Genomic DNA, 16,557 nt, shown 5'->3' with positions numbered 1-16,557 from the left:
GGCCCAAATCTCGACTACCACAAACTTTAGTACAAAACACATGAAATTCCCACTTTTTTAAGTTTTTGTTCTTTACATACCGAGTGTGTTTTTCAAATGCGAATTTATCGTGTTACGTACTTACACACCCAAACATGAACTTCTTGATGAAATAGGAATCTCCACATTCTTCCTTTTTTGTTTAGACATTATGACCAACTTATAAGATAAGATAAGATAAGATAAGATAAGATAACCTTTATTAGTCCCACACGTGGGAAATTTGTTTTGACACAGCAGAAAGTGGACAGTGCAAAAGTTATATAGCAACAATTAGAATACAATACAAATAATATACTGTACACAACTGTACAGAATAGAATGGAATAAAATAAAATACTATATACAGTAGAATCAAATAGAATAAAATATACAATAGGATAAAAATAGAATACAAATTCTATATTTAAACAACTGAGTAAAAATACTTTTTCTATATTATTATTATATTATATTATTTATATTAATATAGCTCGATGACTTTATTTTTTATCTTTTGAGGATGAACTTGTTGCAAAAATGCAATCCTTTCAGTGTGTATACACACTGTAGTATGCAAGTTTGCATCTGAAAAACTCTGGAAAAACAACATTTTGTGCTGTTTTTTTCTTTAGACATTAACATGATTTCACATGAGCAGAAAGTACTTTTACAAAAAGAATACTAATTAATCATATAAAACAGCAATTCTATACTGGGGACCTCTCCAGGGTTTACACGGATATTCCCCGCCCATTCCTGCAACCCTGAATGGGATCAGCACTTAGGGACAGAATAAATTTCGGACACATCAAATCTGAAATCTTTATTACAAACAGCTGACAAAAAAAAAAAAATCGAAAACATGGAATTAAGCACTGTGTGGATTATAGCATCATGGTGGGATTATTTCAAACAGGAATGCTCTTTGAATCTATAAATACAGCTGAAAATTCAATTCAGAATTAAAAACCAAGCAATCAAATAATCTGCACTCTTTAGTTAGAGCCTGAGGTAGATGTTTAGTGCGTCTTTGTATGTTTGTGTGTGTGTACATGTTTAAAGATCTTTGTGAGGACAGAAAATTGGCATGCCACTATACTTGTGAGGACAAACAGTCACTTATGGGGACAAAACGCCTGTTCAGGTATTTTTGAGGCTCAAAATGTGGTTAAAGTGTCAGCGTTACTATTAGGTCATGGTTCGGTTTAGGCTACGGGTCATAGTATGGTATTCATTTTTGATGGTGAGGCTAGGGAAAGCATTATGCCAATGAGATGTCCTCACCACAGATGGGCAGTAACGTGTTATTGTAATCCGATTACTTTTTTAAAGTAACGAGTAAAGTAAGGGATTACTATTGCAAAAAAGTAATGAGATTACTGTTACTTTCCCGTAAGCACGCTGCATTACTAAACTGTCATGATTTTGTTTGTAAGAGTGTCTCGTGACAATGACGTACGAGCGAGGATGATCTGATATCGTCGTGTTGGTGTTGTTCCCAGATCATCATGAAAATGTTGTTCCAGCTTCAACATTGCAAGTGACCAATCACATTATTGTGACGTTATTCTTTTGCGCACCAACCCATTCATGCATTTATGAAATTCCAATGTTGCAAGGACAATATCAATTCTGCTTAGCGTTTATTAAAGGGTTAGGGTCAGGGTTAGGGTCCGTTGATCGGCGGACAAAGGCGGTTTCTCGCAGCTTAAGTACAGTTTTTTGTTTTACGCCGGTTTTTCCCGAAGTCGCAAAAGTATGACATCACAACATTCTGATTGGTCACTTGCAATGTTGATCCTGGAACAACCTTTAGTATGATGATCTGGGAACAACACCAACACGAGGATATCAGATCGTGCTACGAGCGACATCCGTGGCAGCAACAGACGTGTGTAGATCAACAATGGATAATATGGAGGAGATATGCAGGAGACAGTTTGACCATGCAGCATTTAAAGCATGGACGTACTTACATTACTTTACGTTTTATTCTGTAAAAAGTGACAAAAACATTAGCGTCCGCTGTACAGTCTGTGTGGGAAGAAAGCTACTTTCCACAGCAAAAACTTGAACTTCAAATCTGAGCAAGCACCGAGCACGCTGCCACGGGAATGTGAAATTCACAGAGAAACCCCCGGATCCTCCCACTGACGTGACACTGGTCCTCACTAAGATATGAAAACGTGTGTATGTGCATGTGTGTGTATGCATGCATTAGCTAGCTGCACTGCTGCTGCTTCTGCGTCCTCAGTGGGCTGAAGAACGGGTGCCACAGTGCCTCCTCCAGGGTGATCCGTCTGGACACATCATATTCCAACATGCAGCTGAGCAGATCGAACAACTGCCTCTCCTCCTCGTTCTGCATCTGCATGTACAGCTGAGAGACAGAAATAATCAGATTTCCTACAGCTACCAGTCCCAGCTCACAGCTGAAGCTGACTGATTGATGCGAGTGCTGGGTACCTTGAGAGGTCGACAGTGTTTCTTGATGTATTCATCGTCCCAGTTCAGACACTCGCTGTGCACATAATGCTTCTTCCTACACAGATTACACACACAGTATTCAGTTGCAGACAAAAACACTCTGTCAACACACACAACACACTACTTCTACTGCATATTCACAAAAGAGATCATGGATAAGCTCTATATCACCATTTGGAGACCCTTGCTGCTATATTTCATTTTCCCGCAGATGCACAATCTTTTTAATCAAAGTGTTATTTTATATATTTTTTGTTCTTTGTGCACAGTTCCTTGGACAGTTCTTTAGAAAAATGCTGCATATAAGAGTTGTTTATTGGCACGTGCACAGTGTCTGTTTGCACAAATGTAATGCAGCATTTCTGACATGTTTAATATGATTTCTTTTGGATTTCACTGAAAGTCTCTCTCTCATCATCTGCATCTGTGGGTGCAAATATGCATTCATTTGCAGACTATGGGGAAATTCAGCTGAACTTTGAGCTATTTGAAAAGTTACATTCAGAGTATTCACCTCAGTGTTCAAATGTATGTAATGAAGTGCTCTTTCAGTATGCAGTGCAGGCTGAGTGCAGGAGTGCCAGTTAAGGCACTCCTGCACTTAACTGGGACTCAATTAGGGATGCTTTTATGCAGCCTCCATGGGTACGAACGACCTATGAGACCCTGAGAATGGTGCAGAAAACCCTTTGGGAAGGATCTTTGTAGGGACAATGCATAATTAGACTGCTCTATGAGCCCTTTTGTCTAGTCATGGTTTCATGCCATGTTCTCAAATGTCCTTAGTTATCGTTTGTTGCTCTTCTCTAATCGCTCTCCTATTAGTAGTTCTGTGACTTTTCAACAACCACAGTCCTCCAGCCTCTTGATTTCATTTGTCTTTGACGTGTGTGTGTGTGTGTGTGTGTGTGTGTGTGTGTGTGTGTGTGTGTGTGTGTGTGTAGCTACCTGGTCTGTTTGAGCAGATGTGGGGGGATCGGTCCGAGGACTTTCTCCATCATGGCCAGATGTTCTTTACTGTCATGGGTCTGAAACAAAACCAGCAGTTATACTACTGTGTGTGCGTGCACGTGTGTGTGCGTGCACGTGTGTGTGCGTGCACGTGTGTGTGTGTGTGTGTGTGTGTGTACCGGGAAGAGTGCACGTCCGAGGTAAAACTCCATCATGACACAGCCCAGACTCCAAACGTCACATGACTGGTTCCAGCCCAGACCTGAGAACACACATACAAAACAAATGTCGATAACTGAGCTTAATTCTCTGAGTGTTCATGTAGGAGTGTGTGTGCATGTGTCAGCCGTTTGTGTACCAAGTATGACTTCTGGAGCTCGGTAGTAACGCGTTGAAACTAGGGATTCATGGGGTTCGTGGTCAAATGTGGCATTGCCAAAGTCCACAACCGTCACGTCAAGACTCCTCAGCCTCTTCTCCTTACACTCCTGACATAAAAAGGGACGCATACACACAAACAGGAACACAGACACACACACACACTCTCTAGTAAACATCCTTCATCACATAGCAAACCTTAAAATAAAACCATGACGCGATATTGCACTCTTACCAAGTCCTCATTATACTCCAGGTCATAGTCAGAGCGCACAAACAGGATGTTCTCTGGCTTCAGGTCTGTGTGGGTCAGTTTGTTACGGTGCAGAACTGCAAAACACACAAAAATACACAATACGATTGTGCATGAAATCTATCATTTTTTAAACTGAGCAACACAGTGTTCGACTGTCCCTGTAGGAGGCAAAAAAAAAACCTTTTTTTTTTTTTTAATGAATCAGAAATTTGCCTGTTTGTCAGCTACTGTTGATCAAAATGTAGTGGCAGACAAGCTAACAGGGTTACGCTTTGTTACACTACATTCGTTTTGATTTCTCTCCTAAAATGATCTAAAAAACCCCCACAAACAATAAAAAAGTCTTTAGAAACTAAGAGATGTTTCAGTCCCAAGATCGCCAACGTGAACAGTCACCTACAACGCCCAGTCTCACAGAAGTAAACACCCGACTCACAGCACACAGCTTTGAAGATCTGGAAGGCCATGCGTCTAATCTGCCCCACGCTGAACGGCAGGAACTCATTCTGCCGGAGAAACTCAAAGATACTGAGGCCGAGCAGCTCGAACACGATGCAGACGTGGCCTTTATGCTCAAACCAGTCCAGCATCCTCACGCAGGCGCTGTCAGAAGACACGATAAATCACTTTAATAACACAATCGCTGGAGATTAGAATGAGAAATGAATGCAAACAGCAATAACGCAGCTATTCTTTCCTGCAGCCCATCAGTTAAACAAGAAGAAAAAAGATTTAACTGAATGCTGTCAAGGAAAAATGTAACCCCCTGGATTTCATGTAAGCTACACTTACAATCTGTTATCATCATCCAGGCGGTTGATTTCCTCCAGCACAGCGATCTCAGACCTCGCTACTTCACAGAAACACTCGATGTTCCTCACTATCTTCACAGCTACGTGCTCATCTCTGTCGAACAGACACACAACATGCAGAGGTGTATATGAGGTTTAAAGCTGATATGGACCTCTGAATGTTGAAAACAAAAAAAAAACATTTAATCTCGAATAGGGATGGGTACCGGTATTCTGACATAAACGGTAGTAACCAGACCGAAAAGCAGCGCACATTTCGGTGCTTTAGTTTTTTCTTAGATGTCATACACTTTAGATTCTAGCCAATCATTTTACGTTTCCGAGGATAGTAGGCGGGTCCAGGTACGTACGTTCTTTTAGAGCAGAGCTACAGATTAAAAATGCCCAAGGCAAAGTGGTCAAAGTCTGGCTGTACTTCACAGCAAAAGATGCAAACTCAGCAGCTGCAACAAGTGCTTTAAGCTGATACTGTGATACTGTCAAAGGAGGTAACACCTCAAATCCGATGAGACACCTGGCGACGCATAGCGTTTTTTTAAAAGCCGAGAAATGCGCCGTATTTGATAGCTTGCTGCGAGACCTCACACCGAGCACATCTGCTGCGGGTGGGTTGCCTGTTATCGGACCCGGAGTTAGCAACATCCCCCAAAAACCCGAAGAGTAGAGTCCTGGCCCCTAGCCCTGCCAGTGTAGCAGAAATGATGACGGATGATGATGCAGCAGCAGCCGTTCTTCTCTGCGTGAGTAGCTTCATGTTGTTCGTGTATAATTTACGTTGAGTAGGCTAACCACGTTATTACATTAATGCATGTAAGGTGAACTAGCAAACACCATCATAGTTACATGCGGCTGTCTTCTTGTTTGATGGCAGATACTCCCTTCACCCTGGCCAAAAAGGCTAAAATGACCAAAGAAAAAGTGGAAAACAGTTAAACATGAGAGGTTTTTGGATAAAGTTTTTGTTTTTTCCATTGTTTAAGCTGCTTCCAGCCAAGAGTGATACCATATATGCCCTATAGCTGCAGAAAAGGCTAACATTGTTATCTTTTTACAAAAAAAACAGCTGAACATGAGAGGTTTTTGGACCAATTTTGTGTTCTCCATTCTTTAAGCACCGGTTTGAGCACCGTTTAAGCACCGGCACCGTTTCAAAAGTACCGGTTTGGCACCGGTATCGGATAAAACCTAAACGATACCCATCCCTAATCTCGAAGCACTAGAAATACCCATTGATTCTAAGGATTTTTCAGCATGCGTTCTTACTTCTCTCTGTCTATACACTTCACTACTTTTCCAAATGCTCCTTCTCCCAGTGCAGAGACAACTTCATCTGGGAAGGACAGACAGATATTTATTTGGATCACCAGTGCAGTCCAGAGCAGAGCACTTTTAAAACACTCTAAAACACACTTCCTGCAGCTTCTGACTTGTCACAAACACATTTGAAAAGTCAACTATTTGCTTTCCTTTCATTCTTCTTCCACAGCCAGACGATTGTGTGATGCTTCCACATTATGGCATGAGGTTTAGTTCAAGTTTAATCACAAACCATTTGGTTAATTTTCAGTAATGCATTCCAGCAAATTAAAAAGTGAAAGGTTAAGCACCCTGGACTAAGTGCCTGAGAGTACATTTATTGTACAAAAGAGGAATTGAATTAAATAATAAGCCAGTTCCTCTGTAGCAGTGAAAGTAGTCAGGTGATCACGGTAACAGAAAACTATTTCTAGAGTCGCTATTCTGGTGTCAGTTGCCCTTTTAGAAGAAAAGCATAAGGGGAAAGGGGGGGAAATGTGATGAGTACATCTTTCTTTCATCACGAGGCCGATGTGATAGGTCAGGTGGCCCTCTTCATCATCCTCACAGCTCTTTCCCCTCTGACCCTCCACCACTTCATCATCATTGGCACTGCCAGCGTTGTCATCACCCTGAGCGTTGGTTGTGTTTCAGTCAGATTTATGGATAAGAAAGCGAAAGAGAAAAACAGAGTGTCAATTTGAAAAAATGTCTATTTTTTTCATAGAATTTAATTCCAATAATGGGATAGTTTGAAATCATAAAAGACTCAGTTCTGTCCTTTTTTATATATTAAGATAAAATCATAGAAGTGTTGAGAAGCCATTAGATTATATAAGAAATGTCTAGCAAGCTAAAGTTTTCCAAACAGCAATTTAATTGCATCTGGGATGTGTTACCATCCAAAATAAGACGAAAGTTCAACTACAAAAATATATTTTATATAGAGATCCTATTTCATCGACTGAATCACAGTGGATTATTTGGGGTAATCATATTACACAAGACCCTGCTGTTGCCATATTACATGATGCTCCTAGTTTAATCGGTTACTCATTCACACCTGTTATTTTTCATCTGAATTAGCAACAAATAATATAATGTAATGCACTGTATATAATGTAATTAATTAATGTTAATGTACTTAACAATAAGGGAAAAAAGCCTCAGGCGAACTTAGAGGGAGTCAGCAGAAAGAAGATTATCCTACCAAGTTATGAGTTTCTGAGGTGGTGCGGTGGATGCACTGGTTGAAACTTCCAGTCTTTGTATCCGTTTGTAAATCAGGTTTGGAGTCATCGCCATCTACCAAAGGACAGAGAAAGACTTCAAAACAGTTCCAGGAAACACAGACAGTAATTAACCTGTATGAGGATCACAGTAACAGATGCTATTAAAGGCCAAAACCTAAGAGGAAATAATGTTACCTCTCCAGTACTCGGAGTTGTCGTCCTTTCTGCCCATTGTACTGTTGTCAACACTCGACCTGACTCAGGCCTCTTCTCCACACTCTGGTAGTGTCTGCAAAGGTAAGAAGGAGAACGTATTTCCAAAAAAGGCTTTGTGAAAGCTTTAAAAAGCAAAAAGGACATTTCACATTTAGTGAATCGCCACACTTTAGCATTAAACTTTACACACACGAGTGAGGCAGCGTTATCGTACTAGAATTTAGGAATGACAGGTGCCACATTATCGATACAAATATATAAATTCTTTACTGGCACATTATCAGCATTTTAAGCTTAGGATCTTTTACTCTTACATGAGGCCAGTACAAATTCCCACGAGGCAGCGGGAATGTAATCTTGCACTCACGTAATATATATGTTATTTATGCATATCTATATTCATGATTTTATGAACTGTTTTTATGTAAATGGTTAACGGCAGCAGTAGAAACTTGAGTGATGTAGCTTTTATTAAAAAAACAGAAATCTCTGGTACTTTGAATAGACTACTTTGTTCATGAAACTGGACTAACATTTATATCACCAAAGTAGCGAACAACATTAAAAATGCTTTCCATGAGTAGAATATAACACAGACAACATGCTTTTCTGTGCTGGTAAACATAAAGTGCTTCTAAAAATAGTCAGGAGCATTAAAATTTACTGTTGCTGCACCTGAATGAGAAATTTCACTCTTAAGAGTGAAGTGGAGAAACTCTTCTCTGTTTTTTGTTGTTGTTTTTTTGGAATAATATAGTTGCTCTCCGTGCTATACCTCATATTCTTAACTTTAAGAACATGAGGCATAGCACACAATCTCAAGGGTTTCGGTTCTGTATCACTGACCTATTAGAAAAGCCTATATTATGATGTTCTGTGCAGAAGGTGAAGTTAGGGATGTGTAGGTAGCATGATAGCATAACGGTTCATGGGAGATTGTGAACAGCTGTTTACACCTTAACCTAGAAAGACTAACATATAAACTGAAAGACAAATCCTTCATGCTTGTCAAAATATGCAGTTTCTTAGTCAACTAAGAGTAGTAGAAGCCCCAAACTTATTCAGTCACTCAGAATAAGTGAAACTTCTAATATAGTCAAAACTACTGCAGCGTGTTTTTGAACTGCGTCATGAAATAACTGCATTTTGGTTTCGCATATGAGACGTTGAGGAGTTTTGCTCTTGAGAGGCTTTTAGTTGTTCCTTTGCAGGGTTCTCTTCCTCCCTCCTGAGACATAGATCTGTCTCTCTGTGCCCGTCTGGGTCGGCTGTCTCTGATCGACTGTAAATCAGCAGTGAGGATGGCTCACTCTCACTGACAACATGTAGGACCGTTGTCACTCACTTAAGAATATCCAACACTCACTCACCAGCCACTGCCAGGAGCACAGAGTATGCCACTCCTAATTACTGATAGGCAGAATAAGAAACCAATACAGCTGAAGGATAGGACTCAGTAAATGCGCAGCCACCAAGACATGATCTATTTAAAATACCAGTGATTTGTGCCTGAGTCATCTGTATAGGGATTGATTATTTTTGGCTAGGCAATGGTTTTATTATTACCCAATTGGTTATTTTCTCTAACAAAACTAATTTAACTCTGTTTTTGGACGTGAAAAACAAAATCTTCTTCTTAGAAGATCTTCTCTTACTGCTCCAAAGAAAATTCACTGCCTAAATTTTAAATCTAGAACAAAGTATAAGGTGTTCCTGATCGGACGTGCTGACAGTGTGGGTCTTGTTTTAGCCATATGCCACATTTTTACAAGCTAGGAAAGGATTTCAAATTATATTGTGCACATTTTGATGTTAAAAATTTTGGAAAAACTTAGATACAGAGTTCTCCCATCACAACAAAAATTCTCTGCGACTTGGAACCCATTTATTGACTATATAAAAACGTATTTTCCAGATGTGTGACATACATTTTTTTGTTTGTTTTGTTTGCTTTACATGAGCCTCGGGTGGGGAGGGAGGGGGGGTTTCTTTTTTGTTTGTTTGTTTGTTTTGTTTTGTTTTTTGTGTATAATGGCAACGTTTCCATTATGTCCTGTGACCATGATTTGGGGGGAAAAAAATTAATTTAAATAAATAAATAAAAAATTTGGATAATAACTTAACCCTGACCGAATATGGTTAACACCTGACTGATGTTAGGAGGTCGACCATGGAGGCCCCAGACTGACAACACCGTTGGGTTATGAGGTGCAAATAACACTTCTTGAAACACAATAACTGCCTAACAATTGCAAAATATTTTTTTAAGAGCTTTTTTGTTTTTGAGTTATTATCTTGAAGTGTTCTTGTGCAAATACAAACTGGGGAAAGAAAATGTTGCTTGGATTAAAATCAGGTCAGAGTTATGGTACCTTGTTACTGTAAGTAAAAGGGAAGCTACTTCCTTCAGGAATGATTAAAAGAAACAGCTGTTGACTGGATATAAATCAGGAGGCAGTCAGCAGTCTGAAGATTTAAGATCTCTGCAGAGGGCTGCTTTGTGACATCAGCCTGCTTTCTTCTTTACTTCTAATAACAATTTCATAACCTCAAGAGTCTTTGTCATTTGAAAATTACCATAAAATGCTCTCTGGACAACTGCTGAAACAGCCAAAGTTGCTAAAGTTGACTTTTACTGTGTTCCTTTAAGTTCTATTCCTTTGTACCCTTTTTCTATATTACGTAATAGGATAAATTTCAACCTGGATGGTTGAGATAGGTGAGTGACTGCTTTAATTGGAGGGGATTATTTAGTTCAGTTCAGTTGTAGTTTAACAGGTCATCTGATACAGCTGAAAATACACTTAGATGAAATCTAACAACAGCTCTAACTGAGCTCTGAAAGCTGTCCAGACCACAGAGCTCCAACAATCAGCACTATGTCTGCTAACACACCACTGCTGTGTACAGTCCATGCATGCGACACACTAAGAATACTGCAGGACAGAACGAGATTCTGTCTTTTCACACCACGGCTTAAATAAAGCAGCAAAGTGAAATGTCACAACACCATGGCTATGAAAAAAATAAATAAAAATTCTGGTTGGCTGGTTAGCTTGTTATTGTGCGTCATATAGAGTATTGCTAAAATGCTGGATGTTTATATTAAACGTGAACTAAGCTTCAAATAATTAAAAAAGCTCAGACTTACATTGGCTCTAAATGCTCCTTCCAGACTGATTATTATTATCATCATTATTATTATTATTGGCTCTGTAAGCACAGGAAACTCACCCCCCTTCAAACCTGTTGTTTACGAAGAGCATCCAATCAGAATGAAGCTGGCTTATCTTAAAGGGGGTAAAAGGATAAACCATTCCAATGCCCAGTAATAATGGATTAATAATGGATTGGATTTATACAGCGCTTTTCAAGGCACCCAAAGCGCTTTACAATGCCACTATTCATTCACACACTGGTGGAGGCAGCTACAGTTGAAGCCACAGCTGCCCTGGGGCAGACTGACAGAAGCGAGGCTGCCATATCGTGCCATCGGCCCCTCTGGCCATCACCAGTAGGCGGTAGGGTAAAGTGTCTTGCCCAAGGACACAACGACCAGGACAGAGAGCCCGGGGATCGAACCGGCGACCTTCCGGTTACAGATGCGCTTCCCAAACCCCCTGAGCCACGGTCGACCCCAGACCCCAGTATAAGATACAAAAGGATTATTACTAACTGTGACTCATGCAGAGTTACTTCAGCAGAGTTCAGGAATAACTACATGTAAACAAGTTCAAATTCCAATCTAACTGTAAAGAACCACATCTTACCTGGGTGCTAAGTACCAATGTACTGCTTCACTTATTCCAAGTTAAAAAATAAAACCACTGCATCCAACTCTGTAAGTTGATGGTTTTTTTTCTGTGCATTTATCCTTTCACAGTAATGGACATAGTTCTTATAATTTTCATTTTAAACATTTGGTGCACGGTTCATATTTTTTACTTGCATAGCAGCCTACTGCATATCTCCATCAGTTTATAAACAGAAAATCTTTTATAGATTATTTTTATATTTTAAAAGTTGTTATTTTACTTTTTTTTTTTGCTTTTTTTTCACCCCACACCCCCATTGGATGTTTGTCACTGAAGCAACAAGAAAAATTCCTCGAATGTACAAACTCATTTAGCTATAAAAGTAACAATTTAAAAAAAAAATCAAATCAAAATAAAATATAATAATATATATCATATAATAAGAACCATACATTATTGTTTGAAGTCAATAATAAACTACTTTAAAAAGTAACATTTGTAATAATTTGCAAAGCAGTTAACTGGTTACAACAGATTTTGCAGCATTTAGTGACAGTGATATATCTGCTTACCTGTATTTGGAATTGAAGCTGAGTCGTCTGCTTCTCTTCTATCTGCTTTTTGGGCTCTTGCAGGTCTGTTCGAGCAACTTATCGTCCTCTTCTTTAGCTTCCTCGGGCCACTATTCCACGCCCCGCCAAAGCAACACAACCACTTGTTGCCACATGGCATAGCTGCCAAAGAAGGAATGGGGAAAATGGCGTCCGTGGTGCAATAAAATATTATGTCCTTCAGGAAACCAGGCCATGGACATTCCAGTGAACTTCAAGGCAGTAAAATCCTCTGCCAGCTGTAATGAAAAAGGACACGGGGGCTGCTCCTGCCTCGACCCTTAGCCTCACCCCGTAAAGGCTCCTCTTTCATCCTTCAGGAGAAAACATAGTGTACTGACAGTCCTCTGTCAGTGCGCCCCAGGGTGGCTGTAGCTACAATGTTTGCTTGCCATCACCAGTGTGTGAATGTGTGTGTGAATGGGTGGATGACTGAATATGTAAAGCGCTTTTGGGGTCCTTAGGGACTAGTAAAGTGCTATACAAATACAGGCCATTTACCATTTACCATTTACTGTGTCTGAAACTGTGGATACAGGATGATGCAGGACATTAGGTGATGTACTCTATGAATGACACGGGGCACACGATCCACCAGCAAATCATACATAACTGTGGTTCCATGTAAACACAGTGCCGCATTAAGGCTCGGATCCACAAAACGTAAGCTATTACTCACTGATACTGTTTTAGAGCAGTATCTTTTATTTTCCGATCTTTAAATTAAATGTTACAAAGCTAATATAACATAACAAATAATAATAATAATAAAGTCTAAATACAGCAAATAACAACAAAACATGTTGAAATTTAAGCATAGAACCAGAGTTATGTTTGATAACAACTACTTCGTGAGGTTAAAGTTTTCTCTTGAACACTTAACTTTTGTTGGTATGTGCTGACAAACCCAGAAACATGAAAACTGGTTATTCATTCTTCTTGGGATGCTTTATGAGTAAAGAGTTTGTTTTTGGTTCATTTGACAAATGATCATAGATGAAGGACTAAAGGGGATGACATGCATCCAAAATCAAACTGTGGAATAATACCACTGGTTTAATACAAAGACCTACTTAGAGTTCCAAAAAGTCTAGAACTAATGTTATTATATTGTCAATATCACTGCTAAATTAGTTGCTAACAGGTTTGTTCTGCTGTGTCAGATTGAATTTAGTTTACAGCCTACATAGCTCTGCACTAAAGTGTGAGTGTGATATTCAGTCATCTCTGAATCTTAGAATCTCTCAACCTTTTAAAAACCCAAACCCCGTCACAGTTCTTGCATATGGTGTTGCTCAGAGTTAATTTCTAGGCCCATAGTTGATTCAGAGGGATCATAGAAGGATCACCTTTTTTCACTGCTTCACAGATGACTGTTCATAAATGCGCTAATTTAAATAAATCCTTTAGTGTTGATCATCCTGGGTCAAAAAGAAATTAACATATACAAATTACATAATCAAATGAAGGAAAAACCAACTGATGCTTAAACATTAGTAATTAAAATTTATGTTTGGCTGTTAAAATATCTTAAGTTTTACAACTAAATTTGAGAATGACACAAATACTCCTCTAACTATGGTCTAAATGCTGTCTTTTCAATTAGCTGCAAATGTTCAGGGTTTGTGCAATGACGTCAATGCTGGATTTGTCCAGATGAGCTCCATTTTATTACCTCCTGTGATAAAAATGTCGAAATTCCTTTAAAAACGTCATAAAAAAGCTGCAGCTGCTACTTGTACACATCCAGTTTCACTTAAAAGAAGCTTTATTTACATTTAACACAATGTATACATAAATATTGTAGTCCAAAATATATTTAAATCAGTCTTGTTTATTTGACTCACAGTTTAAGATAAGATAAGATTTAATGAAACTTGATAAAAACGTATTTAATTGGGTAAGAGGACATGAAAGGGCACTGTTGCATCACTTTGATACTGTTTCACGCCCACCACTACTTAGATTTCTTTTCAAAACATTCAAAGTAAAGACATCCGCACCTTTAACAACTGGCATTCTTCAAATTCTGAGACATGACCGGAGGCTCACCTAAAGAGCTTATTGAAAACGATCTCATGGAAAAGGTGAGCGTCAGAAGTCATTCCTGAGGAACAGATGGAGAGAGGAAAGGAAGGCTTCTTGACGTGGAATAAGAGGTTTCACTTAGCACACGTGGAAAATCTGAGGCACTGGAAAGCTGCGTTAGTAGCTCGAGTAAACTGAAATTGAGAACAAACGCTAAAACTATTAGCCTTGACTTTCAACTGCATTGTGTGACAGAGTAATCAGTGAATGACAGGATTGCTGTATATATACACTGCAGCTGATGAGTACTCGAATGGGGACAGGTGTGCAGTTCAGAGCCTAAAACGAGCTGAAGGAGCCACGCCCACAGACAGACGGGAAGGGGAAACGGAGACTGAAAGGCAACACCGTCAGACAAGTGGTCTTACACTCTAAAAAACTGATCATGTCTTTAGACTGTTTACTCACCAGATTTTTATGTATTTATTATTAATAACTTCATTCTACTTCAAACCATATTTAACCTTAAAATTCTGACTTTTCTTGTCAAATATTCTTCTCTTTTTTTTTACCAAATAGGCAAGCTATAGCCAGAGTCTAGGGAACTTTACTGAACTCTGCTTTTCATTTCTTACGGGGTGTCCTGTGGGAGGTGGTGCGGGAGTATGGGGTGTCTGGCCCATTGCTACGGGCCATTCGATCCCTATACAACCGTTGTAAGAGCTTGGTTCGCATTGCTGGCAATAAGTCGGACTCGTTCCCGGTGGGTGATGGGCTCCGCCAGGGCTGCCCTTTGTCACCGATTCTGTTCATAATTTTTATGGACAGGATTTCTATGTGTAGCCAAGTGGCCGAGGGCTTTCACTTCAGTGGCCTCAGAATCTCATCTCTGCTTTTCGCGGATGATGTGGTTCTGTTGGCTTCATCGGGTGAGGGCCTCCAGCTCGCACTGGAACGGTTCGAAGCCAAGTGTGAAGCAGCGGGAATGAGGATTAGCACCTCCAAATCTGAGGCCATGGTTCTCAGCCGGAAAAGGGTGGAGTGCCCACTCCGGTTCGGGGATGAGTTCCTGCCCCAAGTGGAGGAGTTCAAATATCTCGGGGTCTTGTTCGCGAGTGATGGGAGAAGGGAGCCGGAGATCGACAGACGGATTGGTGCTGCGGCTGCAGTGATGCGGACGCTGCACCGGTCCATCGTGGTGAAGAGGGAGCCGAGTGTAAAAGCAAAGCTCTCAATTTACCGGTCGATCTACGTCCCTACCTTCACCTATGGCCACGAGCTGTGGGTAGTGACCGAAAGAACGAGATCGCGGATACAAAATGAGCTTCCTCCTAAGGCTGGCTGGCCTTTCCCTTAGAGATAGGGTGAGAAGTTCGGCCATCCGGGAGGGGCTCAGAGTAGAGCCGCTGCTCCTCCACATCGAGAGGAGCCAGCTGAGGTGGTTCGGGCATCTGACAAGGATGCCTCCTGGGCGCCTCCTGTGTGAGGTGTTCTGGGCATGTCCCACCGGGAGGAGGCCCCGGGGCAGACCCAGGACACGCTGGAGAGATTATATCTCTCGGCTGGCCTGGGAACGCCTCGCCGCTGTCTCTAGATGAGTCGGGAATATTTTGCTGAGTCATTTTTCAAATAATCGATACTTAGGTTTAACATGACTTAAGCTTTTCATTTTAGTTAATGTTAAATTATTTTTCACTATGATAACACCAGTTTTGCCCTCCAGTGGCTGGACCGGTTTTCATAAATCCTATAGTTAGCTGTCTGCTTCTCTGTGGGTTTTACACAGCTGTGACTGCTAGCTAGCTAATTAGCAACGGTCCGCCATGTAGATAACTGGGAAAAGTGAAAAATTCATGGTTCTACTAATGTATAGAGAGGAAGAAATTATTTTAGACTCTAATAAATACTATAATAATACCTATGCTTTACGGTTGCCTCTACTGTAAACGTTAAAAGGTTTCAGGCAAACTTATACTAACCCTAGTTTAAGCCTCAGACCTTCCTGGTTGACGCTAACAAAAGCTAATGTTAGCCTCTTATTTGGGCTGCTAAAGTAAAGACTTTTAGCTAGCTGACCAGCATAGATTAATTTGGCGATTAACAGACTAGAGTGGTAATATTATTGAAAGTTTATTTTCACCTCAGCACATTTATCATTATGTCCATTCTGTAGCACATAGAAATGTTGAATTAATATTTGCAAATAGACACATTTTCCTTGTAACTGTATTTTTACTCCAAGATTTGTTTAAAATGTAATTTATGAAATGCTGAGCAGTATTTCAAGTATGTGGAATATTTTTGTACTTGTGCTAATGTGATTGTGCTAATATGATTAAATAATAATAATTATAACTAAATAAATAATAACTATATCTTGATTGAAGTATAATATAAGCACAGTGCTGGTGTGCAGGGGTGTTATAGATTATTTGAGAAGTGGATCAACACCTATCACTAATTGAACCACTCTAAAACCTGCAGTGGAAAACTTTATTTAATCTGTGAACACAC

At 39.9% G+C, this 16,557-nt stretch overlaps 1 protein-coding gene across 1 annotated transcript; it reads right to left on the bottom strand.

The window, feature by feature from the left end:
* Window positions 1-483: 483 nt before the first annotated feature.
* LOC146510456 (dual specificity protein kinase CLK1-like) lies at window positions 484-16,296 on the bottom strand. The gene is made up of 13 exons (XM_085174112.1): window positions 11,977-16,296; window positions 7,629-7,722; window positions 7,412-7,506; window positions 6,710-6,833; window positions 6,169-6,235; window positions 4,886-4,999; window positions 4,530-4,696; window positions 4,073-4,167; window positions 3,818-3,947; window positions 3,639-3,721; window positions 3,457-3,536; window positions 2,488-2,563; window positions 484-2,401 (listed from the first exon to the last, which is right to left on the bottom strand). Exons 2-13 carry the CDS (start codon window positions 7,663-7,665, stop codon window positions 2,243-2,245), a joined length of 1,227 nt encoding a protein of 408 aa, XP_085030238.1. The 5' UTR covers window positions 7,666-7,722; window positions 11,977-16,296; the 3' UTR covers window positions 484-2,242.
* Between the last annotated feature and the right edge of the window lie 261 nt (window positions 16,297-16,557).

The sequence above is a fragment of the Neolamprologus multifasciatus genome, chromosome 10, assembly GCF_963576455.1.
Source record: "Neolamprologus multifasciatus chromosome 10, fNeoMul1.2, whole genome shotgun sequence".
In the NCBI taxonomy this organism is placed as follows: Eukaryota; Metazoa; Chordata; class Actinopteri; order Cichliformes; family Cichlidae; genus Neolamprologus; species Neolamprologus multifasciatus.
Note: the sequence above shows the minus strand (reverse complement) of the source record. Positions and strands in the feature narration are given on the sequence as shown.